The sequence below is a fragment of the Lampetra fluviatilis genome, chromosome 39, assembly GCF_964198595.1.
Source record: "Lampetra fluviatilis chromosome 39, kcLamFluv1.1, whole genome shotgun sequence".
Lineage (NCBI taxonomy): Eukaryota > Metazoa > Chordata > Hyperoartia > Petromyzontiformes > Petromyzontidae > Lampetra > Lampetra fluviatilis.
In genome coordinates, this window is record NC_136313.1 from 11,212,348 (window position 1) to 11,239,140 (window position 26,793).

Consider the following 26,793-nt stretch of genomic DNA (forward strand, 5'->3'; position numbering starts at 1 on the left):
AGTGGCAGTCGTCGTGCGTGGCAGGAGGGTGGTGGCTAGGAGGACTATTCACCGCGCCGGGAGATAGCTGCCGCGGTAACGAGAGCTCGGGGTTGTTTGCGTGAGAGTCCGCGCTGCCGCCACCGAGTCTAGACGGCCATGTGACGCGGTCGGGGCCCAGTGGGCGGGGGGGTGGTCCCGCACCACCGCGCCCATCATCATCACCCCCCTCCCTCCCCTCTCCGCGTGTTGCGTGCGTGCAGTCATAGACCGGCATCACTGCACCCCCCTCGCCTCACCCTCCACTCCTCCCCCTCCCTCCCCCTCTCACCCACAACCACCCCTGCCTGCATCCCTCCTCCTCGCCACTCCATCGCGTTCGCTGTCGTGAGCGCTCACTGCACGCGAGACGGAGCGAACGAGACAGGGGGTAGAGAGATCTCTGCCACCACACACGCCACGCATTCACAACACGAGCTCACTTTCTTACGACGTGCGGAGTCATCGCGGCTCAGTGTTTGTGTCCGACAAACGCACGTGCTGTGGATTCTACCGACCCCGCAGCACAAAACAAGGAAGACCCTCGACGGCACGGGACGAAGAGAGAAGAACGGCGCAGGGAGGCAGCAGGAGGAGGAGGAGACGGGAGAGTGGAGGAGACACGAGGCAGTCGCTTCTGGTAGTGGTTTTGCGCACCGCTAAGGGCTCGCTGCGCTGCTGCTACCACCGCTGCTGGTGCTGGCGGTGGCTGGGGCAGCCGAGGGCAGAAACGGGAGCGAACGAGAGGCGCCGCGGGTGTGCATGCAGCAGCAGCAGCGGCGGCAGCGACGTCTCGGCATCGCCGGGCCTCGCCGCTCGGGGCACGCGGGTCATCCGCCGCATCCTTCATGGTCTGCGCGGGCGCGGCGCCGCGCTGCGCCAATCCCGTAGCCTGCCGCGCCGTATGTTCAGGTCCAGACGCCTGGCTCTGGTGCACAGACTGTGGCGGAGCAGAGCGATGGGCTGTGAGGAAACGGCGGCGGCGGCAGCGGCCGGCAACGACGCTGCCGCTGTTGCCGCCACAGAAGACAATGTCACTGCCGCCAGCAGCAACAGCATCAACAGTGGCAGCAGCAGCAGTGGGGAGGATGACGGACCTTGCCGAGGCCGCTTCTGCCTGTGCCGCTCTCGGGAGCCGCCCAGCGAGATGAAGGCGCTGGCCACGGGCCTCTTGAAGCAGCTGAGCGTGGCGCAGCTCGAGTCGCTGGCGGCCGCGGCCGAGAGTCGCGGCTCGGCCGAATCGGGCTGCGTGCCGCTGCCCAACGGCGACCTGGTGCTGGGGGCGCAGCGCGTCTCCACGCTGCTGTTCGTGTGTCGCCTGCTCCGCTGGCCCGACCTCCGTCACCCTCTTGAACTCAAGAGGCTCTGCTCCTGCGAGTCGTTTGGCCGAGCCGGACATCAGCAGCAGCAGGGTCTGGAGACCTTGTGCTGCAATCCGTTCCATCTCAGCCGTCTCTGCATGCCAGGTATGATTGTCAGCAAGAGGTTGGTGGAGTTAGTGAGGTTTGTGGGGTTGGTGAGGTTGATGATCATGTTGGTGGTGATTTTGGAGTGATGAGATGGAACGCTGTTGCTTTGTTTAACCGGTTGGTGTGGAGCGGTATGAGTAATTGATGTTCTTAATTTAATCAGTATTAGAGTGGTTGCGGAGTTAATTGGTTACCTAACTTTACTTTAACCAGCTTTGGAGTGAAAGTATGAATGTTGTGTCCTTTAACCGGATTTGGGGTGACACTTTCTGGAATTGCTCAATTTATGTAACCGGTCTTCAAGTGGGATGAGTGTCGTTTGCTCGGCTAAATGGATTCAACACGGCGTTTTTTATCGGCCCAGCGCCCTCCAGTTTGATGTCAGGAGTTTGGGGGGTAGGGCACGGGATATTCCACAAACCTTTAACCAAATTGTAGGATCCTTCTAAAACGAATGTCTTGACGCTTTCCGAGTTAAAAAAAGTTACAATACTAATTCTACTGTTGTCCCTATTTAGTGAAAGCTTCAGAGAATCTCATGACATGTTTTTTTACGAGGTTCCTGCTACACGGGGATGTTTGTTGAATTCCTCAACATTTCACGTTTTGCTTCTAATGGGAGAACGACCAGCTAGCCTGCAGAAACTCCGCTACCAGGCGCACGAGTGGCATTAAAGCTCGGCGGTCCGCACAGACGGGGTCACGAACCCACTGGCTCCACTCACCACGAGATCGCGTTCCGTCCCGCAGCCGCGGCTGCGGGCTTTGGGGAGTTGTGCGCAAGCCTCTGACATGATCTACCAACCCCTTGCGGCGCTGGGCCACATGCTCACGTTTTGTTTGCGTTAGGTCGAATTATAAGGACAAATTAGTTTTCAGTGATTTCCTTACCTACATTTCCCATACTTTGCAATGTCATCTCTTTCTATTGTTCGTGGTTTCTAAAAAAATTTAGCCGCCCCTACTGGACACCTATGGGGAAAACAAGAGCTCTGTAGCTCATCGGGATTCCTCCAGGATAAAATAAAGATTATGATTTATATGCCAAAGTGCGAATCGGCGTGTGCATGACGTCGGCACGGGGAGCCATCCATGAGCCGTTGCACGACTCGGAACGAGGTCTCGTTTCAAGCCAGAGAATGAAGGTCACCTGTCGTGAGGAGGGCTGGGTTGGTTGGTGGCGGTGGTTCCGCGTTAATCATTGCGGACAGGTCAACAGGTGACCCTTACGAGCAGGTGAAAGCCCTTTGAAACCACGCGTTACTCCGTCTCAAGAGAGGCACGGTCCCCGGGCGCCTTCCCAGCCTACTCTCTACTTGTGTGTGCACAATACAGTATATGCATACTGTAATGTGTGGTGCAGTATACATATACCGGTTCTAAATATAGAGGAGGTCTGAAGCTCGTGCAGGCTGATTAAGCCACAGCGGGGTGTTTGTTGTGGGCAGAGTGTATGTGTGTGCGCGTGTCTTTATGTGTGTGCGCGTGTCTTTGTGTGTGTGCATCTTTGTCTTGGTATGGGGATCGGTAGTGGAGCGAAGAGCGAGCACTGCGATACGAAGCCGGCAGACCGAGTTCGCGTCCCGCTCACGGCCAACACCTGTGGCTAATTTGAACCGGTCCTAAACATCAGCATTGGGGAAACAAAGGTGGCCAGGCATGGTGTTTGCCACACCACCCCTGGTGTGGTTTCTACAGTCTTCATAGGTGCTCGCTAACCGCGCTTGCTCCTACAGTTTTTAAGGCGATATGGGGCGGTTTTTATATTTGGTCTTGTTTTATGGTGTTGTGACTAAAATGTGTGTTAGTGTGGATTGATAATTGAGGTGCGTGTTGTGAACACTGCCGCGTGACTGGCAATTGATGTTACGGTGTCTTGTGTTTTGGTAATGTATGTATATGCGTTGTTGTGAACGCTGCCGCGTGACTGGCAATTGATGTTTCGGTGTCTTGTATTTTGGTAATGTATGTATATGCGTTGTTGTGAACACTGCGGCGTGACTGGCAATTGATGTTACGGTGTCTTGTATTTTGGTAATGTATGTATATGTATGTATATGCGTTGTTGTGTGTTCGTGTACTGCGCTTGCCCCAAACGTCTGTTAATTCTATACCGGGGACCTTTGTGTGTTGTGGCCCGTGGGGGTGTATAATTGTGTGTTTGATGAGTACGAGGTGTGAACAAAATGTGTTCGAGCAATAGCTGCTCTGTTGACAAATCGGTCACGTGGACTGAATGATGCTGTTTGTCATGAGCAGCATCACTTCTGGCTAATCAAGGACGACGGTCCGCTCAACCCTACCCAGCCTCGCCACAGTGCCGGCACGAGCACACACACACATTACACACACTATCACTCAGAGGAAAATGTAAATAACAGCAGAAAGACAAATGGCACTATTTATAGCAACTCTAGCGGTGCCAGACGAGGCGCGTCTGAGAGAGAGATACCAGTGCCATCACTGATCACTGCACATCCTCCGACTTAGCATCACATTTGTCATTATTTGGCGTTGTTGCTGCTTTGGCAGTGTAGCACAAGCACTCAACACATTCGTCAATAACGCTGTAGCCTTGAAAGGAAAAGTGTAGGCGACGTTTCAGGCAATGGCCCTCTACCCCTCCCCATCCACACACACTGCGATCTCCACTACCACCAACCACCTAGCAACCCACTTCAACAACCAATGTACCTCAACAACCTCTATGCAACCTACTGCTATAAACACCAACCCCCTACAACCACTATCTCACTACGACCATCAACCCACCTCGCACCACCAACAGTAAATGTATTTAGGTGTCATGAACGGCTGATTTCCCGAAACTTCGCCTATTATATTTTTAATTTTAAAGGCAAACACATTTATCGATCGTTCCAAAACTCACTTCCTCCCAGGTCAGCTGGTAAGACTGAAAGAAAGTGGGTGGCACGTGCATATTATTAGCCACAGCCCATAGCTAGATATGTATTGGATTTGGTGTGCCGGGATACGGATATATTGACTGGATCGCCGACATGGGACAGACCCGGCTGACATGAATATCTGAATGTGAGCATTATTTTCGTTCATTACTTGCAGTGCATAAAAAAACTCGCGATATTCAATATTGTACAGTGTACTACAGTATAGCGTGTTTGGTTATCGAGCGAACGCCCTTTAATGGGACCGCGCTATCCCGACCGTATTTGTCTCCCCATGCCCAACAACGCTCGGTGACCCATCGTTATTCCTCGCCGAGTCGACCGAGGGTAGGGGGGGGAAACTTACGCAGGGCCAGTCTCGAACAGCGCAGTCTGCGTTGCACTGCCAGGACTGTGGCACGTGGGAATGGTGAGGTTGGTGGGGTTGTTGAGATTGGTGGGGTTGTTGAGATTTGGTGAGGTTGGTGAGGTTGTTGAGATTTGGTGAGGTTGGTGAGGTTGTTGAGATTGGTGGGGTTGGTGAGATTTGGTGAGGTTGGTGAGGTTGTTGAGATTGGTGGGGTTGTTGAGATTTGGTGAGGTTGGTGAGGTTGTTGAGATTTGGTGAGGTTGGTGAGGTTGTTGAGATTGGTGGGGTTGGTGAGATTTGTGGGGCTGTTGAGATTTGGTGGACCGGGGTTAAGGTTTGCCAAGCTGCGTGTGTCAAATTTGACATGCGTTTACACAGCGGTCGGCTGTTTGGTTCGGGTTGAGAGGCCAGTCTCGGTTTAAGAATGAGGACGAGCTGTTAGGAGCTTGTTCGGGGTTAGGGCTATGGAGTGGCCGGAGGGAGGAGGCGCGTTCCCCGTGGCGCGCCTGCCAGGAGGGTGTTGGCGCATGCGTGGGGGAGGGCACGCGATCAGCACGCCTGGCGCCAGACGGACTCGCCGCTTATCTGTGCCCCCCAAACCACCCCAACCCCACCTACTCCTCCCTCTCCCCACGCCTCCCCAACTCCCCTTCCCTCTCTACCCCCCCATCCCTCCCTTCTCCGTCTCTCGCCAGCCCTGGGGCAATTATCATGCGAGTCTCCACGCAGAGCACATGTTGCCACTGCCGCCGGCAGGCTTAATAATGAAAGAGTTCCTCCTATTTATTTATGCGTCTCTCCTTACCGTGCCTTTATGTCTGCCCCCCCCCCCGTACACACCCTGCTCTCTCACCACCACCTACCAACACACTTACACCACCACGACCCACAACCTACAACCACAAATTCACTACGAACAACCCACCCACCAACCCACTTCACCCACCAATGTACCTCAACAACCACTACAACCACCAACCAAACCCACTTCAACCACCAAACAAACCAACTTCGACCCCGGTCCCTCCCACCACAGACTCGCCGCCACCTCCCTACACCAGATTTCCGCCGGAGTCGCCCAAGCTTCAAGGTGAGGAGATCTCCAGGCGTGGTGCAAACACGGATCGGATCTTAATCTGGCTGCTGCAGTGGTATGGGGTGGGGTGAACGAAAGACGTGTGGATGTATTTGCCGTGCCGCTCGCTATAAACTGTTGAGTGTGCCCCCAGATAGAGCGGCGAGATAAGAGACTCCACGCTGGGGAGCTTTGTTGCTTTGTTGCTCAGGGCCACGCTATCAAATAATGATGGAAGATAACGACGTGGGCGATGGATTAATCGTAGATTTGACTCTTGACTCCGCCAAGTCAACCAACCAACTACATACCTACTACGACCACCACTGTCCACCAAGCTACCCACGTCAACCACCTCCCCCCACCTAGCTTCATGCGCTAGTAGTAGTAGATGCGTTCTAAGAAAAGGGCGCACAAAACGAAATCGAACGAGGAGACTGCTGCCTGCCAGTAGCACACACAGAACAGTACACATACAAAGATCCCCCATATATCCTCAACGGACTTTTGGGGCAAGTGCTGTTAGCGAGCACCTATGAAGGCCGGCACGGCACACGAGGGGGTGGGTGGCCAACACCACGCCCGGCCGCCTTTGTCTCTCCAGTGGCGATATTTACACACCACACAATGTACTATTTGAGCCTGAGTCGACCTAGGGGAGGCACAAGACCGGTTCAGATAATCGTCACTGCTGTTGGCCGTGAGCGGGAATCGAACTCAGGTCGCTGGGTTTGTAGCACAGCACTAACCACTACACTATTGCTCCCCACTACACTACCGGTCCTCTGACACACTCACACACACGACTCGCACACACAAACAGCACATACACACACTCGCACACACGCATTCTTCAACTGGTTTGGCAACAGTTGTGAGGGCAAAGCTACGAATAAATTTCACTCTGAGCAAAAATAATCTTCACGTGTCTCTTGACAGTAAACCGCAGGATAATCTTCCAAACTGGCAGACAATTCGTGCCCGTGCCATCAAGCACAGGCTACACAGATTCCCCCACCCCAAATTAAACCGATCAATTGCCGCGTCAAGCGGGCCACTGCTTACCATAAATGCCACGACTGATGGTGGCACGCCCGTGATGTGCGAGGTTAGGAGGCAAAGCGTATTCCAGCTGACGTAGACTCGCAAACCCACAGGATTACGAGGTGGCTTTGGTGGGTTTGCCAGGAGATACATATGGTGTGTGTGTATATGTATATGAACTGGTACTGGGTCTCTTAGATTGACTCGGCCTCAAATGAGTACCTGGTGCCATGCATAAACATCGCCACGAGGGGGACAAAGGTGGCCGGGCGTGGTGTTGGCCACCCACACCCTCGTGTGCCGTGCCGGCATAGATGCTACTTGCTAACAGCACTTGCCCCAACAGTCTGTAAAAGGCTATACGGGATCATCTTTATCTGTATATATACTCTTTATAAATATCCGTACGTTTATGAGGGGCCTTGGCGCGCCCCTAACGCAATGGTTTTTGTGCCACCACCCTCTCGCAGTTGGCGGTGGCGCTCCCTTCCCCACCGTGGAGACGTCCAGCACCGAGTTCCACTGGATGCCCGGCCTGCGTGGTGAGTGTCCCCTCCGAACGCTCGCTTTGTCTGTTGATCGCTCTGTCCGTTCGCCGGGCCCACGCGCTGCATTGCGTGTATGGAGCGGGGACATGCACGTGTGTAGAGCAGGGACGCGCGTGTGTGGAGCAGGGATACGTGTGTGCGTGTGCACGAATGATATATTTTTGTAGGGAAACTGACGCAATGTTTTGAACCAAACATGTTTCTGATGGCTCGCTGAACATTGGGGCTGTCAGGGTTTCACCACCACTTGGGCCTCAGCCTTGATCCTACACGCTTGTCCGTTTAGGGTTGCTTGCCCTCGCAACTCAAGCACCGGTGTTGTAACGGTTTTCTGAAAGTGGCAGTGATCCCTGGGAAGAGATTATCAGAACTGTCCCTACTCTGCCTCCGTCTATCTCTTGATTATTCCGATCAGTGTTGGTTTCAATCGGGTGCTCAAGGGTGATGTTTTCCAGCTCTTATTATCATTAAAGCATTGATCAGAAGCAGGCTTCCGGAACCTGGCGCCATACGAACTGCCCATACGGCCCTCTTGAAACTTGCCAGGATGTGTACTGCCACCCACCAGCTGGATGTGAGCCATGGTTCGTCTCCGCATCGGTTCGCGTTTGGCCTTGGGCCCTTGCCCCTTTGAGCCTGCTCAAAGTCAATGTGACGGCGCTCGTCCGGGCTCGTATTCGGCTCGAGCGCCGCGGAGGAAACCTCCACCAATCGTGCGGGGGAGCGGGGGCCGATGCGGCGCCCTGCCACGCTTCCCTCTGCCACGGCAATCGTTGGCACTCCCCCCGCCACCACAATGGACAGCTGTCGAGATTATACACGGCGCTCCGTGATTGCACTCAGAGGTACGGGGAGAGCTAGCGAGCGAGCAGGGGGCGGGGGAGAGCGAGTGGCTCCGGCCCCCGATCGTTTTGGCAGATGGCACCCCCGCACGGCACCGTGCCCAACCCCCCCACCGCACTTGTAAAGCTCCCTTGCACGCTCACTGGGGCCACCGGCAGGGAGAGGGTTCCAGCGGATACGGGGGCTCTGAGCGGCGACGGTCACAGGAACTCGGGTTCTGCTGAGAAACGTCGCCAGCAAGAAGAGCAGTCGTTGCAGGTGCCTCCTTGTGCGTGCGCATGGTCGTGCGCATGCGTGTTCGTGCCTCCTCGCTAATGCTGCCACCACTCCCGGGCTTAATTTGTGACTGAAAATAAACAACGGGGATCCCCGACACTCGGGTCAAAGCAATTGTGGCGGAAGAACGGCAGAACGTTGGCATGGTGCTGTGAGGTGGGGAGGACGGCGGCTCGGGGTGGGTTGCGCGGAGGGGTAACGGAGGAACTGAGGAGGCTGGGGGGGGGGCACTGGCATGGGGCGATTGGGGGAGCAGGAAAAGAAAGGCACCAGTCCCCTGCCAATAACCCCATCATTCTCTGGTCCTCATTGTGAGGCCTCTCTTGCCCACTCTCTCCCACTCAAGTCCTCTCCACTCAAAAGGGATGAGGTCACCGCGCGCTCCAGACACCAATAACCCTCGTGGTGAGGCGCCCCGGGCCTCTCTCTCTGTGGCCTCGAGTGCTTGCCGGTGTTTGCATGGTGGGGGGTGCGGGGATGGACGGAGAGGGGGGAGGGGGCTGTTTTCAGACTTTCCGCCTGGGTTGCTGGGTGCGTGGACATTTTAACCTTATGGCGGGACCCGGGGGTCCTTAATAAACGGAAGTCAAAATCTTAATTAATTTATTTATTTTTGACGACTCCATCCCACCACGCACATAAATGCCGCGACCCACCTGGCGTGGATCATTCTGTTGTCATATCATGTCCAAGCGCAGCGAGGACGAATGCGCAGAATAAACAAAACTTTGTTTAGCGCATCGTGTAGAGCTCCTCGTGAGGAATAGATTGCCATATCGTTCGCCTTCAGCAGACATAAAATGACGTCGCAACGCAGTTTATGCGAGAGCCGGGGGCTTATGGGACCCCGGGGACCCGCCATAAGGTTCATTTTTCTGCCCTCTTTATCTGGCTCGGGTGGCAGCTCAGGGAGGGCACGTGAATTTGCGAGGCGCCGGTCACCAGCCCTTGGGCTGACCAGAAGTCAACATGCATGTTTTGAACCTCTTTCACACCGTACATAATCAACCGGGCTAATGTATATATGTTGAACTTCTTTTGCACAGGATGTAGCCTCCGATTTTTGCCTGCACATATGAAATCGATGTCACGCGTTTACAGTATAGCTCAACTTCGTTGACCTGGCCATCACAAATTATAGCTCAACTTCGTTGAGCTATAATTTGTGATGGCCAGGTCGCTTCTGGAAAAAGAGCGATATAGCTTAGTGGGGCCTTACCTGGTTAAATAATGAAATAAAGAGAGGTGGCGACCGCGGGATCCTCCTCTGCCTGGCCGGGCCGTCTGAATATCTGTGAAACCGCTGGACACCTTTAAAAAAAAAAGAGTTTCACAGCTCATCGGATTTCTCCAGGATAAATAAAGATTCTGATTGTGAGCACGACGGCAGCTCCACTCGGGCCGTTGGCTGTCGGGCGAGTGGCGCCCTCGGCGTGCCTCGACAAGATCGCTGTTTGTTCGGCCGCTGGAGCCCCCCCCCCCGCGACAAACGTGCGCCACCGCCGTTTCACTCCCAACAAAGGCGGCGGGGTTGGTTGTGTTGCGGCTTTCCATTAATAATTTATTTATCCCTTGACATTTTATTTACACAGGCATCGGGTTTCACTTTTGCGGCGCTGTGCAGCTGTCCCCCCGCCCCCCTTATTCACAAGCGCCCCGTGCTGCGTTTCATGGCACTAGTGCTCTCTCACTCTCCCCTGGACCCCGCCCGCGCGCCCTAAGCCACACTGACGATGTACGTATGTATGTTGAACTTCTTTCGCACCGTACGTAACCAACCACACAAATCGTAGGTGCAGGGGAAGGATAACAAACTAAACAGAAAAAGCAGTTCTAAAGAAATGAGTTCGTCAATCTAGATGATTTAAAAGTGGAATAGCTCCAGCGGCTTCCGAATATCGGAAGAACGTTCCAGATGGCTGCAGAAGCGCATCTGAACGCACGTGATGCAGTGACCGTCGTTGTTCAATGATGCTGCTGCATTTAGTTGTTTTTACACGAGGCTAGGTTCTACAATAAACCAAAAAAATACTTTACCAGGTAAGGCCCACTGAGCAATATTGATCTTTTTCAGAAGCGACCCGGCTACCTAAATGATAGCTTAAAGAAGTGGCTTATCACGTGGAAATTTACAGCAGTAGCCAAATACTCTAAACGTACGTTGATTCTAAATGTGGAGGGAAAAACCGGGCGACCCGGAGAAAAATCCACACGACCACGGAGAGAGAGGCATATACGGGTGTCAGGGTTGAGATCGAACCTATGACCTCTTGCATATCAGGCGAGGTAGGTAAAATCTCACCATCACGGTGCTACAGTTGCTGGGACCGTGGAGATTCAGGTGTTGACTGCGTGGGAGATCCGCAGGAGGTGGCAGAGAGCAGGACGCGATGGCACGGTGTGGTGGCATCACCAGCATTGGCCGTGATGCCCCCGTGGTCCTGATTATTGGCAAAGCGTCGCCATTGCTGCGTGCTTGCTAGTTGGTTCGCTGGCACAACCACAGTTATAATGGTAGGTTTTTACCCTTTTAACTGGTACAAAACTGACACCTTTATTCAAGGCATCATGTTTGCAATGACCACAACACAAGTAGTCAATAAAGCAAACAAAAAGAAGCAACTCTGATAAGGATAATAATATGCACTGTCCTTGAAGTTGATTGGCCAACACCCGAGACGGCTTTCTTTAGAGCCTAGTCCCCATTGGTGTAGGGCCAGATGACACCAGAAGGCGTACAACTCAAAAACAGTGCAATATCAGAGTATTGAGAGTTCGGGGTAAACGTTTACACTATGAGATCTCTTTTACCAGTGGCAAAATATAATGGTAGGTTTTTACCCTTTTAACTGGTACAAAACTGACACCTTTATTCAAGGCATCATGTTTGCAATGACCACAACACAAGTAGTCAATAAAGCAAACAAAAAGAAGCAACTCTGATAAGGATAATAATATGCACTGTCCTTGAAGTTGATTGGCCAACACCCGAGACGGCTTTCTTTAGAGCCTAGTCCCCATTGGTGTAGGGCCAGATGACACCAGAAGGCGTACAACTCAAAAACAGTGCAATATCAGAGTATTGAGAGTTCGGGGTAAACGTTTACACTATGAGATCTCTTTTACCAGTGGCAAAATATAATGGTAGGTTTTTACCCTTTTAACTGGTACAAAACTGACACCTTTATTCAAGGCATCATGTTTGCAATGACCACAACACAAGTAGTCAATAAAGCAAACAAAAAGAAGCAACTCTGATAAGGATAATAATATGCACTGTCCTTGAAGTTGATTGGCCAACACCCGAGACGGCTTTCTTTAGAGCCTAGTCCCCATTGGTGTAGGGGCTTCTTTTTGTTTGCTTTATTGACTACTTGTGTTGTGGTCATTGCAAACATGATGCCTTGAATAAAGGTGTCAGTTTTGTACCAGTTAAAAGGGTAAAAACCTACCATTATATTTTGCCACTGGTAAAAGAGATCTCATAGTGTAAACGTTTACCCCGAACTCTCAATACTCTGATATTGCACTGTTTTTGAGTTGTACGCCTTCTGGTGTCATCTGGCCCTACACCAATGGGGACTAGGCTCTAAAGAAAGCCGTCTCGGGTGTTGGCCAATCAACTTCAAGGACAGTGCATATTATTATCCTTATCAGAGTTGCTTCTTTTTGTTTGCTTTATTGACTACTTGTGTTGTGGTCATTGCAAACATGATGCCTTGAATAAAGGTGTCAGTTTTGTACCAGTTAAAAGGGTAAAAACCTACCATTATATTTTGCCACTGGTAAAAGAGATCTCATAGTGTAAACGTTTACCCCGAACTCTCAATACTCTGATATTGCACTGTTTTTGAGTTGTACGCCTTCTGGTGTCATCTGGCCCTACACCAATGGGGACTAGGCTCTAAAGAAAGCCGTCTCGGGTGTTGGCCAATCAACTTCAAGGACAGTGCATATTATTATCCTTATCAGAGTTGCTTCTTTTTGTTTGCTTTATTGACTACTTGTGTTGTGGTCATTGCAAACATGATGCCTTGAATAAAGGTGTCAGTTTTGTACCAGTTAAAAGGGTAAAAACCTACCATTATATTTTGCCACTGGTAAAAGAGATCTCATAGTGTAAACGTTTACAACCACAGTTGTCATTGCATGGTGGTTACATTGACGAGACCACGAATGGCACCACGAGTTGGATGTGGCGTGTTGACGTGAAAACGCCACTCCGGCGCATTTTTACAAGAGACATCTCGAATTACACTACGTGACAAAAAAGACTGCAGCAATCCCATTAGCAACAACCTCGCGACTCCTCTCTGTCCTCTCTCTGCGTTGAGCGAGAAGAAGGAAGTGTTTCTCAGGGTGGACTCCATGCCTCCTCCGTGCTCCCTGAATTCTCTCGGGATGAGAATTGTGGCTGCATGGACACCGAACTCGTTTCTCCATCTTTAATGGCCATGTGGCGGATGGACAGATGGGTGTCCCTTATTCTTGATGAGTGAAGCTTTCATTTTCGACCGATTTTTTGTCGAGGGCTTTGCCCGACGTCTTCCATCACCAACAGCGATCCGCCCAGCCACGATGCGTTCCCACCAGATTTGCGCTGGTGAGATGTAACTCCCTCGCCTGGTATGCAGGTCGTCAGTTCAATTGTGACCACGACACCTGTATATTTGGAGTTTTCATGTTCTCTCTCCCCATGGTAGTGTGGACTTTTCTCCACACTACCATGGGGAATCTGGCCCGATGGGTTTTTCACATTCTGCTGCCATCCCATTTCTTTATCTGATGTGGTTTTATTGTTATTGTTTTATTTCATATATTTATTGTTTTTTCTAATGATCCACCCCTCTGCGCCCTCGGCTGTGTCGTCGTAGCACGCTGGCGGCCCCACAGTGGCCGTGAATGAAGTGATAAACGGCTTGGGAGCGACTTCCTTTCACGACAACACAGGGGCCATGGCCACACGTCGCACCGCTCGGCGCTATTGTTTATCTGCCCCCCCTCTCTTACCCCCCCCTACCTCCCACCCCCCAAATCCCCTTCTCTCACACTAGGATGCCACAGAAGTGGGTTATCTGGGTCGTAATTATGATTGTCTCTAAAACGGGCCAAGAACAATGACGCATTGTAAGCATTTCTATTTACTGGGGAGCGTTTTGTTTGATATTTTAATTAGCCCCTCCCCTTTTTATATTTATTTTTATTCAGGTCCCGCGTTTCAGGATGCAACTCGGGGTGGGGTTTTTAATTCCGAGCGTCCGCATGCCGCTGCCGTGTTCGTAGACTTATGACTCCGAGAGCCCGGGGTTTCAGGATGTTTAGAAATAAACCCTTCCTTAAGTTGGCCTGGCACTTGGCCGCTCGCCCGGGGACCGAGAGATTGGGGGCACACCCGTCGTCGCCCCCCCTGTCCCCCCTTCTCTTCCTCCTCTAGTTATATATTTTCTTCGCGGTGATCTGAGGGTTGTTGTCTCGAGTTACAGGCTGCCACCACGACAGAGCCCATTTCCCCTTGCGTGTAACATTAACGCACCCCCCCTCTCCCACCCACCCCCCCAAAAAAATAATTAGAAGCCTCTCTCTGGATTTTCTCACATAAACGTCGGGGACTCTTTATTTTTACTCGCTGTTTTTGTGATTCACCCCCACCCCCATCGTGTTGTTCTGAGTGCGTCAGTCGCAAGCGAAATCAGATCGGGGCATGGCAGCCACCTTCCCTTCCACTTGCCCTCCTTGGCAATGTCAGGGTCAGCTTGTTTAGACTGCTGGCCAACTTCCAGCTAGTTTGGAACTGCCTCGCTCCCTGCCTGCCCGCCCGCGTGCTCTCCCCACTGTTAGCGATTCAAAGGATACCGCCGGGAGAGCATGGCACAACTAATCGTGTCCCCACTGTGGGTTTTTTGGCTCGACTCCACCGCCCATACATGCGCGACGGCGACGGCGGTGGCGGCGGCTCAAGTTGCAAGTGGCCGCGTGCCCACTGATGAGAACCGCCGAGCCGTGCCGCAAATGGGCGCTGAGGAGAGCCGTGGTGAGCGCTGATGCCAAGTGCCAAGCGGCCTGCCGCTCGCTCCGTCATCCGCGCGGAGCCACGGCTGTCAGACCCAGACCAACAGTTTGCCCTTCCCAGTAACAACCAAAAAAAACCCAACCCCGAGCACCGCTCCGACCGCTTCGTTCTCATTAATGTTGTGGGATCGCAAGTCTCAAGTATGTGACGGCCTGAGCCAAGTGTACAGACGAACTCCAAAGGGTTCCGTCTCTGGCAAAGCATGAAAATATTTTATTTGCTACCGAGCCCTTTATGGTTTACTTTCTCCACTAGTGCAGTTTACATACCTGAGCGGAAAATTTCCGTCTGTGCCCCGTGTTTTCCCCTCTCTCTTTCTCCTGCACCCGTGGATAATCCCACACGTTGGACACAGGGCGCCCATTGTGGGGTCCCGTGTTTTGAATTCAGGAGCCCAAGGATGGGTTTACCCAAAGGAAGTAATGGCTTTTATTCCCCCCCCCCCACCTAAACGTCCCATTTTTTTCCAACGATAAAAGGCACGGGAGCTCCCGATTGGGGAGAGAGCACGATTTTTTTTTTAAAGACGAAACGAAACCGTGAATCGTTATGCGAGCAGTCACCGCGGGAGAGAGTTCGCGACGGGTGGTGGCCCAGTTCAAACGGTGGAATCGCCCACCCCGGAAATTTGAGACATTCGCTCGGACTCGCGTGCAGCGAAAAACCCCCTTGCACAAACTCAACTCAAACCGGGCGTCGTCATTTTGCGGTGGGGAGAAGGGGGGTTGGGGGGGGCAGAATCCAGTTGAACTCGCCGCCGTGTCTTTGTGAAGTCGAGCGGTTATCACAAGGAAATACCAAAGAATTACGGCAAGAATTCGAGAGCCCGTGCCGGGAGGGGGAGGTGGGAGGAGAGGTCATGTGACCTCCTGCCCCGGCACGCTAGGGTGCTTGGGTGTGGAGGCGCTGGTGGGAGGATGGTGGTGGGTGCGGCGGGGGAGGAGTGGGTTGCGGGGGGGTGCAGTGTGGGGGGGAAGCTGAGGTTTTGTTTTGGCGCTAGCTTTTGGAGGCGCTGGTTTGTAGCCAAGACATTCATCTGGAACTGGCGAGTGCCACATTCCGGTAGCGTTGGTCGTTGACTTGGTGCTGCCAGGGCCCGTGACAGCACCAGGCCAGCCGCTGAGCCACAAGGACGAGTCCAGTATCAGTGGAGTTGATGTTTAATTGCAGAGGACTCGTCTTGCGATACGTGCGGTGTTGTCAACATAGCATTGTACTACCTCTAGATTATAATTTTTTTTTTACTTGTTGGAGGTCTGATGTCGTGTGTATATGTAGTTTACCAGGATAGCCTCAATGAGTGTCAAGATGCTTTTCATGAGCATCCTGCTTGGGATTTTGGCCGAGCATCTAGAATATTAAGTTGTCGACATTCTGCGTTTTGTCTCTGTAAACCCCTTAGCAGTTAACGACCCCGCTTCGCTGACATTTTATTACTGGGCGACTAAGTGGAGTAGGTCGGAGCAGTGAGAAGTAAAAGTTGGTGGTCACTGTTGTGGCACGGTGTTTAAACGTTCGCCGAAGAAACCTACGTGGGGTGCCGTCATGGTCAGAGGTCGCGCGCAGATCGGGCGATATGCCCGTGACGATCCGCGGTGTCCCCCCCGGCGCCAGTTCCCCCCTCCCCCGAGAGTGCCGGTGCCACACCGTGCTGCCGTCTCGGTTCCAGACGCTGGCCGCTCGCTTGGCTGCCCCCGTGCCAGCGAGCTGCGGGAGTGGCGGCACCCCGGGGTTGATCGGCCGGGGCGGCCGGTCTGTTTTTATTGCACAGTCAATTTGGAACAGAGCTGCGTGAAAGTTGAACGGCGGGTTGAAGAGTACCAGACATTGTCATCTTCAGCTTCCAAACCCCCCACCCCTCCAAACTCCCCGGGCCCAACCTCCTGAAACCCCTCATCTGCCACCCTGCCAACTACCCCAACCCATCTCCCCCACCCCAACACCCAACCCAGCCCCACACCACCCCGGCCATCTGCCAACAAATCAAATATTTGACGTGATCCAATGGGACAGCGAGTCGAGGTGCGGTGACGGTGCCGGCGGCGGCGAGCTGCGATTGTTTGTGAGCGAGGCGGCCTCCGCACTCTTCAATCGTGCAAAGCTTTATTTGGGCCCTGTGATTTCACTAACCGCGGCCTTCGTGCGGAGCTCTCGTCCGCCCTTGTCCACGAACAGAGACCGCAGCTGTCGGCTCTGGAGGTTTCCTCTTCTAAGCGCCGTGGATCCCGAATTTTTGTCCGTAGGGGGGGCGGGGGGGTTTCTTGGAAAAGATGTCGAGCGCACACGGTCCATGGCGTGGCCGCAACGTATCGATTAATGGGACCCCGGGTCTACCTTTAGGTAATCCACTCCCCTTGTTGGCGAATGCTCGCCATCGCCACACTTAGCATAATAGCTTGGTGGATATATGTGGCACAGCGCGGTTGACGTGGGCCCTGGTTCAATTAACATAATGGGACCCCCACCCTGCCACCTCGTCCTAATTTCCACCTCTTCATAGCTCGCCACCTGGGCGCCTGTGGCCCATGATGCCCCAGTGCAGTTGCACCGCCTGCACACTCGATAGCTACGCCGCTACATCGTTATGCAGAACGAGCGGTCGCCAAGGTGGGAATGGCACCCTCGGCCTTGAGTGACGCTCGTCTGGTTACAGATGAAGGGCGTGCGTGAATCGTGTCGGGACATGCTGTTCCCTTGCGGTGGGATTATGGCCATAAACGATCGTCTTGATGCAGATAACTCAGCCGCAGCGGCTCTTGAAGCGGCCGCCACTACCGCCGTTGTTTTCACTGACGTTCGGGCAACGTTGTGAACGCAGACTGAGGTTTGCCCCTCCCCACCACCTACTCCCAACAACCCCCCACCCCAACCACCACCACTCTAACCACTTTGCCATCTTCAAAGCACAAGAAAAGTCTGGGCCTATGCCAGATTTTCTGCCCTGATTGAGGCTGAGGCTTTAGGGCATCCGACTCGCGGCCTCTGCGGTCTCATAATAATAATAAATAAATAAAACCCCTCGTTCGTAACATGCGCATCTGAGGATTGGCACAAGCGACAACGCCGACACGGCAGGGGGTCACGACCATTGTGGGCCAGCGCTGCCATCTTTGGCATTGGCACCGGCTTGTCGTGGGGTGCTCCGTTGGCCGCCCCTGCGGTCCGTGAGTCCCGGAGGAAACATGCTGACCGTGTGCTTGTTGTCGTTGTTGTTGTTGCTGCAACCCATGAGCCTAGTTTCTATTAAGAGAAGCGCAGCTTTGGCAGCAGAGAGCGAACAAAAGGAATTGCCACATCCGTCACTGACACCACCTCTGCAACACAGACTCGTGTAAATAGGCTGACGTTTCAGGCAATGAGCCCTTTAATGCAGCGGAGAAAGAGGGGGAGATTGACCGTGGGGCAACTGTGAACGGTGCAGTTTCTCTCTCCTCTGATTTGGCCAAAGGGTGACTATCCAGGGTGTCAGGACGTTTCTCTCATTGTTGGTGTTAAAAATGCAGTTTTGTTTTTTAGTGTAAATTTGGACCGTACTGGCATTTGGTGTTGGGTGGGAGCGTGGGCATTTCGTCTCGGTGGACATTCCAAGCCACGTTGAGGCTGAACGCCGGAGTCGTCCATTTGCCGAGGCGACCCCTCAGAGTTGTCGCGATGGACTTTTGAGTTGGTGGGGGATGGTTAGAGAGGAAGAGCGAGGAGGCAGCGTAACGGTGATTCTGAAAGACGGCGTCGAGGTAGCCTCGGAAAAGAGAGCGCATCGTGATGGGAGAGTGACAGGGAGATGTGGCGAGATGTTAACTCCCTCGCCCGGTAGAAGGAGGTTATGGGTTCGATCCCGACCCTGATGCCTGTATATTTGGAGTTTACATGTTCTCCACACGTAGTCGTGTGGACTTTTTGGGTCCTCCGGTTTTTCCCTCCACATAAAGACTCATCATCACGCGTTTCAAGTAGTTTAGCTACTGCTATAAATTTACACGTGATAAGCCACTTCGTTGAGCTATCATTTGTGGCCAGGTCGCCTCTCAAAGAGCCATGTAGCTCAGTGGGCCTCACCTGGTAAAATCAGTTTAGTTGAGCTTAGATGTTGGCACAAGCTGACCCAGGACTGATGAGGGTGATAATCACGATCATGATGATAATTATAATAATAGTGGTGATGTTGTGGTAATTATGGTGGTAATTTTGAGGGGGGGCGGTGGGGGTGCAGTGAGTAAACTGGGGGCTGCCTCTCCCCACGTGCCCCGTTTGCAGACGGCCACTTAAGAGGCGATTACGGGGGCCATTACCGCCACAGCTACTTCCAGCAATGGCAACAACAGCAACAAAAATATGGAATGCTTCTCGGAACATTTTTGTCGACCTAATAGCAGGCAGGCAGGCAGGCACACGGGCAGGCAGGGGAGGCTTTCTGAGAGTTATTAGACTGTACTCTATTATGTAAATGTCCCCAGGAGCTGCCATTAAGTGTTCTCCGCGCCTCAGGGCCTCAGCCTGACCTTTATTAAAGATGCAGTGCCCGGCGCGTAGCCTGCAGCACTGGCGTCTTCGTGAGCGTCGTCGTGAGCGTCGCCATGTGAGATCGCCGGTTCAATTCCATCTCCCGGCGCGGCAGTTGAAACAATGGGGGGGCGGGGGGCAAGTTTCCTAAATCCCCAGCCACCCCCCTCCGTCACCCCAGCGGTATAAATCGTTACACCATGCTCAGTCGATCACTAGGTCACTAACGTGTGGTGGGATAAAGTGCGGCCATTTCCACCTCTTGCTGAGGCTTCTTGGCCAGCGTGGAGGAGTAGGCCAAATACCCTCGGAGTCAGAAGCTCCCGAAGTGTCTGTACCCGCGTGGATGACCGTCAAACTGGAACGTTTGTCGCGGGCCCACCATGCGTGCAGCAAGTCGTCTGGCGTTCTGCGACAGTGGAGTCGTGGAACCTGCAGCGGTTCCGCGGAACGCTCGGCGTGGCATTGTGGGCCGCAGGTTTGGGGCCACGGCCTGCCCCAGAAGGTTTCTCGAGAGCTCCGTTGGGTCAGAGGCCCTTCTGCCAGCGATGCCGTGAACGAGCAACTGCAGGGTTGCACCTCCACCTCTTCACGGTCCCCACGCGAGCTTTAGCATTTTTTGTCACGATCTTTATCGTCAGCAGCAGCTATTGTCTATCCACTGCTGGATGAAGACCTTTTCGATCCCCCACCATGCTGCCATCATCCCTCACTGTCAAGTGCTGCTACCATCCATCTCAAATCCTCCCATCTCATGATCCACACGGTAAAGGGGATACTCATCCAGCAGTGGATAGCGGCTGCAGATGTACGCGATGTTGCGCTGCGTGTGCGCAGGGCATGGCATGGCTCTGAAAAGCTTCAGGATTTCCCCTCCTCCTCTCCTTCTCATCCTACTTTACCCTCTCAGCCCCCACCAGTTTCAGGGCCCTCGCCTCCCCTCCCTCTGCTTGTCGCCACCGCCCCACCCCCTACCCTCAACACAGCCCTCTGAGTGCAGACACGAAGGCGGCAGGGGGGTGGATGGGTGGGTTGATGAGAGGGTGGTTGGATGAAGAGGGAGGGTGGGTGGATGAGAGGGTAGATGGCTGGATGAGTGGGTGGGTGGATGAGAGAGTGGGTGGGTTGATGAGAGGCCCGGTGGGCGGGTGAGACAGAGGGCGCACAGCTTGGCGACGCCGCCTGCCACTCGAGCGATAGAACGAGGCCCCGGAGCCGGTACTCGAACCCAAGTGGCCACCGCAGCGAGCGTCCTCACAAAGGTGGCAGTGAGGCCCTGAGCACCGTGGCTTCCGAGCCGAGCGGGGAGAGAGAGAGATGATTGAAAGCGACAGTAGGAGGGGGAGCGGCGGAGAGAGGGGCGGGGAGGTCAGGGTGATAGCTGTTCAGCTCCGGTGCTGCTCCCTACTCATGCTGCCCCGCCCTTTAAACCGCGGCGATGATTAAAGGGCGAGTTGGGCCCGCTGGAGGTGGTTATTATGGGCAGAGCCGACGCGGAGCCAGACTCGCAAAAGTCGTTCGCGGAGGATTTACACCCCCGCGGGGGCATGCGCTGAGGTGTTTAGCCGGGCAGCACGAACAAGGACCGCGTCGCCGAGCGAGAGAGAGCGATCGTCGCGTTCGATGTCACCGCCACCGCCGTCGTGTGCGGCGGTTACTCAAGTGGCGCGGAATGCGGACTGCACTCTCCGTTCGCCGTTTTTCTCCGGGAGTCAGCGGGGGCCCTTGAAGGGCGTTGTTTAACGAGCCCGCGGCGGGCGGAATGGCAGCCACCGCTGCTCTCTCCCAGAAACCATTCCTGCCTTCCTGCGAGCTCGTAAATTGCCGGGAGTAAATGGTTCGGTCTGGTCGAGTGAGTTAATGATGTATGATGCCTGGAATGAAGGGTGGGGGGGTTAGGCGATGGTATAGTTCACTGCGAGGGGTGGTGGTGGGGGGTGGGGACGACCGCCTCCGCTCTTCATGAGATACTTCGTTGTGCTCAAGTCGGGGGCAAGTGGCATCTCATCCAGACGGCCCCGGATGGCCCTGAGCCGGCCCCTGAACCGGCCCCTGAACCGGCCCCTGAATGGCACTCGGGTAGGCTGAGTAGACGGGCAGGGCGGCGTGCAAAGACCCCAACACAAACAAACACTGGGCCATTTGCCAAACAAACAAATCCCACCCAAATACAAAAACAAGGCCCACCTGGTGTGTGCAGGCACAACTGTGTCGGGTCCTGACTGCTGGCGCGCTCACTCGCTCGCTCCTCATTCGCTCGCTCCCCACTCGCTCGCTCCCCACTCACTCGCTCCTCACTCGCTCGCTCCTCACTCGCTCGCTTCTCACGAGTGAAAACCTTTATGCTGCACCGCTCACCGCATGTGGCTTCACACGCATGTGTAGCATCTTGTGATTGGCATGGGTGCTAATGCAAGGAATTAAATTCCCGCCCCCGACCCCCCCCTACTGTCTCAAAATCTCCCCCCGTCCCCCCACCATCTCCGTAGCCTGGTGCCCCGAGTCCCTCTGGTCCTGTGGGCCCCAATGGCACATAGCCATGCCCACTGAGTGGCATCCTCCTCCTGGTCTGCTGGGGTGACTGGGGGGGGGTGGTGGGGGTCAGCCGCGAAGCATCGCGTCTGCTTCGCGTATTGGCGACGAGAGAAAAAAATAACCCAGCCGCGAGAATTGAACATAACGTCGTTAGGATGGTTCGCGACCTTGCGAGGGGAGACGGAGAAGAGACGGCTCGCTCGCTTGCACAACTGACTAGGCGGTGGGCGGGGGGATGCAGGAGGAGGGGAATTAATCATTCATCAGGACGACCTTAATTGACATAATGGTTCTGGCCGGTGCCGTGGAGAGTCGAGTCTGCGCGGTCTCTTCCTGCCCCGATTCATATCGGCCATGGGACGGAGCGAGCCGCATCAGAGAGCCTCCTCGCATTGCTTAGGTGGCAGACCTGTGACCGAGGAATTGGTGCTGAAATGTGTCGACGAAATACGCTAACAACCGGACTGTGTGGTGGGGGGGGTTCAGGCCAGGGATGGATTCGTCAGAGCAAGTGCTCTCGTTTTCTAGACATCATCCAGGTTTACTCCTTAACAATGGGGGGTGCAGCTTCGATACCAACATGGCAGCTTGAGCCAGCAGTGCAGGTGGCGCTTGGTGGGCAATGGCTGGTGGCTCAGCGTATGTTTGTGTGAAACTCCACATTCCCAACGCGCTGCGAGATGGCCAGGATGGCAACATAGCGAGCGGGTTTGTGAACCTGCCTCTGTGGATCTCCCTGAACGTTCTTATTTTGTAATGCGTGGCAGGGAAACAGAAAACTGGTCGAAGCTTTCCTGAGGGTGAAGCCCTGTGGATGCATACTGTCTTAGTTGTGGTGGTTTCTTGACTATATTTCACCACTTGGAAAGTCGGGGTTGGGGGTAGGGGGTGTGGAGGCAGGACCCGTTAAGATATTGCTCGCCGCTGATGTGATCAGCAATCGAATTCTCAAGCCACCAGGTTCATAGCGCATGGTGAGCTGGCCACGATGGCAATTCGCGGTCCCCTAAATTAAAACCGTGGTGTAACAACCACAACAACGCTACGGGCCGTTTGCTCTGGAGTGGATCCTGCGACAACATTCGCACGGTCCAAATTTGAAATGTCACCCCGCAAAAAATTGCTCAATTTGGAATTTGCACGGCGATCATCGTCCACCTACTCTGAAAAAAACTTGACAGGCTCCTCCTGAAAATAGAGTCACGAGACTCGGTGACGCGTTCCAGGGTAAACAATGGGAAACAAAATTATATAAAAAATGGCGTTGTTGTTACACGCTTGACGATGAAGACCGTGTCGCCATCCCAGCAATAACGGTGGCGCTCGTTTCTCTCCGTGCCCCCCCCCTCTCTCTTTGGACAGGCACATTCCTGCCCCCTGACGTGCACAAGAGCAAGCCATGGTGCACGCTCGCCTACTGGGAGCACAAGACACGCGCGGGGCCGCTGTTCCACGCCTATGAGCAGGCCGTGTCTGTCTTCTACGAGCTACCTCAAAGCGGCGATGGCGCCACCGCCTGCACTGCCGCCGCCTCCACCGCCGCCACGCGGGGCCTCTGCCTCAAACAGCTGCCCGGCACCAACGGCGGCAGCCAGACGGTGCGGCGCACGCGGGCCCGCGTTGGCTCAGGCCTTCTGCTGAGCCGCGAGCCCGACGGCGTCTGGGCCTACAACCGCGGCGAGCAACCGGCCTTCGTGCACTCGCCCACGCTCGACGCGCCAGGATGCTCAGCTCCCGGCGGGAGCGGCGGGCGCGCCCAGGCGCTGTGCCGCGTTCCGTCGGGCCACTCGGTGAAGGTGTTCGACTTTGAGCATGCACGGCACCTACACAAGCTGTCGCGCGCTGACGACGGCGGTGCCGGCGACCGCCCGCGAGACATCTACAGCGTCCGCATCAGCTTCGGCAAGGGCTGGGGACGCGACTACTCACGCCAATGCGTGCTGGACTGCCCCTGCTGGCTGGAGGTCTTCTTCTACAGATAGCTGGCCGCCCGGCGCCGGTGGGAAAACCGGACTGGCGTGGCCTGCAGCGTGAGTGGCGGTCGGGGGCCGAGTCGTTGCCGTGCCGGTGAAAGAGGGTGGTGCCCAGGATCTTTCATGAACCTTTTGAGGGAACCGTCGGATGCGCGACACGGAGCTCGGCCACAAATGTGGCCGAGCCCGATCCAGGATTTGCCCGAGCGCTTGCGCTGTCGAATCGGGCGCGTCACGAAAACCACGCCGAAAGGATTTACAGCTCGGACCTCGGAGGAGCTGCGCTTGGACCAAAGCCACAATAGACGCTGACGATGCACAAACTCTTATTGCGCATCACGCGGCGAGGGCGGAGGGGGAACCCGTTGGGATTCGCTCTGCCCGTCCGCCCGTGCGCGCCTCGTCACGCGAAGCCTCCAAATGACATCGCCGTCGTGTGGCCGGTGTTTTTCCTCCAAATTGCAAATTCCAGGGTCCAAGGCGCGGGTGCACTTGCGTGGCTGCAGCTCGCAGAAACTTACAAAAACAAAGCGAAACAAAACAACAACAACAGCGCTGGGGACTTGCCTAACGTGTACTTGCCGTTGCATCAAGAAAGGTTTTTGTTTGTTTCACAGAACGCTTTCCCGACTGCCCGTTGCCAGTATTTAGTGTCCGGCGGGGGGGGGGGCAGTGGGGGGGGGGGTGTCCTTTGCCGGCGTTCCCATCACTGCCCTCATCGCTACTGTGACGTCACCGCGCCTGACTTGCTCTTCAAACCGCAAAGGCCGCTAGCGCTTTATACCGACGGCGACGGAGGCGACAATAATAATTATTAATAATACTATTTAACAATAATAATGATAATGTAAATTAAAATAATATAATACAGTCATAGCTGTGATGGTAACAATACTGTAATAATTATAATATATATATTTTTAAAACCTTTTTCTTGAGGTCACTTGTGGCTTTCTGCAAGTAAAGCCTCTGCTTCTAGGCCCCATCGCCACATTTTCTCTCCCCCTGCCCCGACAACTGCCTCCAGAGTGGATCACTATTTTAGTAAGCGTCGTGACATATTATCGGTATATATATTGTGATACCTGTAAATACGTGAGGCGTTTGTATTTGTACAGTGTAATTATTTATGTACAGTGCAATGTGTTGTCGTGACGAAACGTATTGTAAAATGCACTTTGTGGAGACTTTAAAGAAAAGAGAGGAGGGAAAAAAAGACCGAGTTTGATTAAAACTTCTGCAACGTTTTGAAATGCGGCCTGCGTCCCTCACTCCTCGTTAGCGTTTGTGTCGCGCGCCGTTTGGTGGCGCGCTATCGCTCCCCCCCCACCCCGCTGCCTCCCCCCACATCGGGGCACCCGAGAAGTACAGCGGTGCGTGTGGATGCAGCGCGACCCCTGGCTCGAGCGGTGGCAGCTTGACACGCAACATCCGGGGTCGGGCGCAGCCTTGGAAAGGAAACTGTTTCTCATTTGGCACGTGGAGTTGGGGGGAAACGCCCCCTCGCCCCCACTTCAGGGTTTGTGGGTGAAATCGGTGGCGGACACGGGGCAGGGAGCGCTGAGCACGGCACCGATCGCATAAGCACAGGGAGTTTCATTCCACACCTCTGATTAGCACGGTTGGCTACGTACGGTGCGAAAAAACTTCCACATACACACGAATATACATTCCCATACAGAGGACTTTTGTAACACGGCGGGCACCATTCAGTTTCACTGCAGGAACCATTCATATAGGGGCCCACTCGCAAAAACAAGAGTTCATACAGAGGGCATCATTCGAGAACTCACAATCAAACACCTTGTGAAAGACCCAACACCGAAGATCCGCGGGTTTAATCTTCCACGAAGCTCATGGTCCATCCTAAACCACATCCACTGCGCAAACCATGGCAGATGCGGATACCTGATGCACAAATGGAAAATTAAAAACTCTCCGGTGTGGCGAGAGTGTGGTCATCCAGAACAGGCCGTACAACGTATAACGTAATGCCTGATCAACAAATTCGAAGGCGACATCATGGCAATACACTCCACTGCTGATGCGGTTATCTGGCTTGACCACTTTCATGTTAAATTGTAGTTGTTGCTCTGCATCTACATCAACAGCCATACAAAAGAAGACAGAGGGGGAGCCATGCACGCTGACTCCAGCAGGGTGCCGAGTCCGAGTAAAGAGAATGATTGACGAGGTAGAGATGAGAGAGAGGGGGGGGGAGAGCTGTGGACACGAGATAACGGCGAGTGAGATGAAAGCGAGGCACACACCCGGAGACAGGATGCACCAATGAGTGCTCGCGTACAGACGTGTATCAGATTCCTAATATTTACACCATGGAGGAATCCGGTGAGTTATAATGATTTTTGTTCACACATGTCCAGAAGTTATGAGATCGCGGTGCCACATAGCATCGTGGCGTGCACCGTCACGTGGGTCCCCAGCACATGCTTAACTGCAGATCATGGCCCTGCCGCTCAGCATTGTTGAAAAACTCTGAGCTACGGGAACCGCAGCGCCGCACTTCTTTGCGGCAGAGCCACAACACTGCTCCAGTGCCACCCCCCAGTTGTGCCCAGCCTCGCGTGCAAACACCACTTATCCTTGGCCAGTTTACCCTCATATCCGCTGCCTCAATCGATCCACATGAAATCCTGGTGTGTGTTCTATATTATTCCTATTATTCATATTCATGCATAAATAGCTGCGTGGATGTCAGGAGTCAATTTTAGCGGGTAATAAGATCGGCCAACAATGCCCATATGCAAGCAGGGCTGTCCACAGGGGGGGGGGGGGTGGGGGGCCCAGGACAGATCCTCGATGCCTTCAAACTAAACTGGAAGTAAATGATCTGACAACACTGCGACGTCGAAGTGTGAGGGGAGCCCCCCAGAGTGCGGGGCCCAGGGCAGTCGCCTGGATTCGCCGTGCCACCATAGGGACGGCTCTACGAATAAGAGCAGTTTGTAAATTAAGCTGACGTTTCTGATAAGGATATTGCGATAAAATCACGTTTCAATCTCTGGCAATTGCCGCTAAATCTCTTAAGAGACAAGGAGCCTTCAACAAAGGCTTTGGGCAAAGCCACAGCAATGCTAGGCAGATAAAAAAAAACATTTAGCGAATGCTTTTACACTTGACTGCCATACAGTTAGAGCGCCAGATA

General features: G+C 54.0%; 1 protein-coding gene across 1 annotated transcript; it reads left to right on the forward strand.

Moving 5' to 3' along the window:
- The first annotated feature begins 307 nt into the window (after positions 1 to 307).
- Positions 308 to 24,280, forward strand: LOC144945999 (mothers against decapentaplegic homolog 6-like). Its single transcript, XM_078874720.1, has 4 exons — positions 308 to 1,484; positions 5,800 to 5,853; positions 7,353 to 7,424; positions 23,017 to 24,280. The coding sequence occupies exons 1-4, from the start codon at positions 923 to 925 to the stop codon at positions 23,634 to 23,636; spliced, it is 1,308 nt and encodes a 435-aa protein (XP_078730846.1). The 5' UTR covers positions 308 to 922; the 3' UTR covers positions 23,637 to 24,280.
- The last annotated feature ends 2,513 nt before the right edge of the window (positions 24,281 to 26,793 follow it).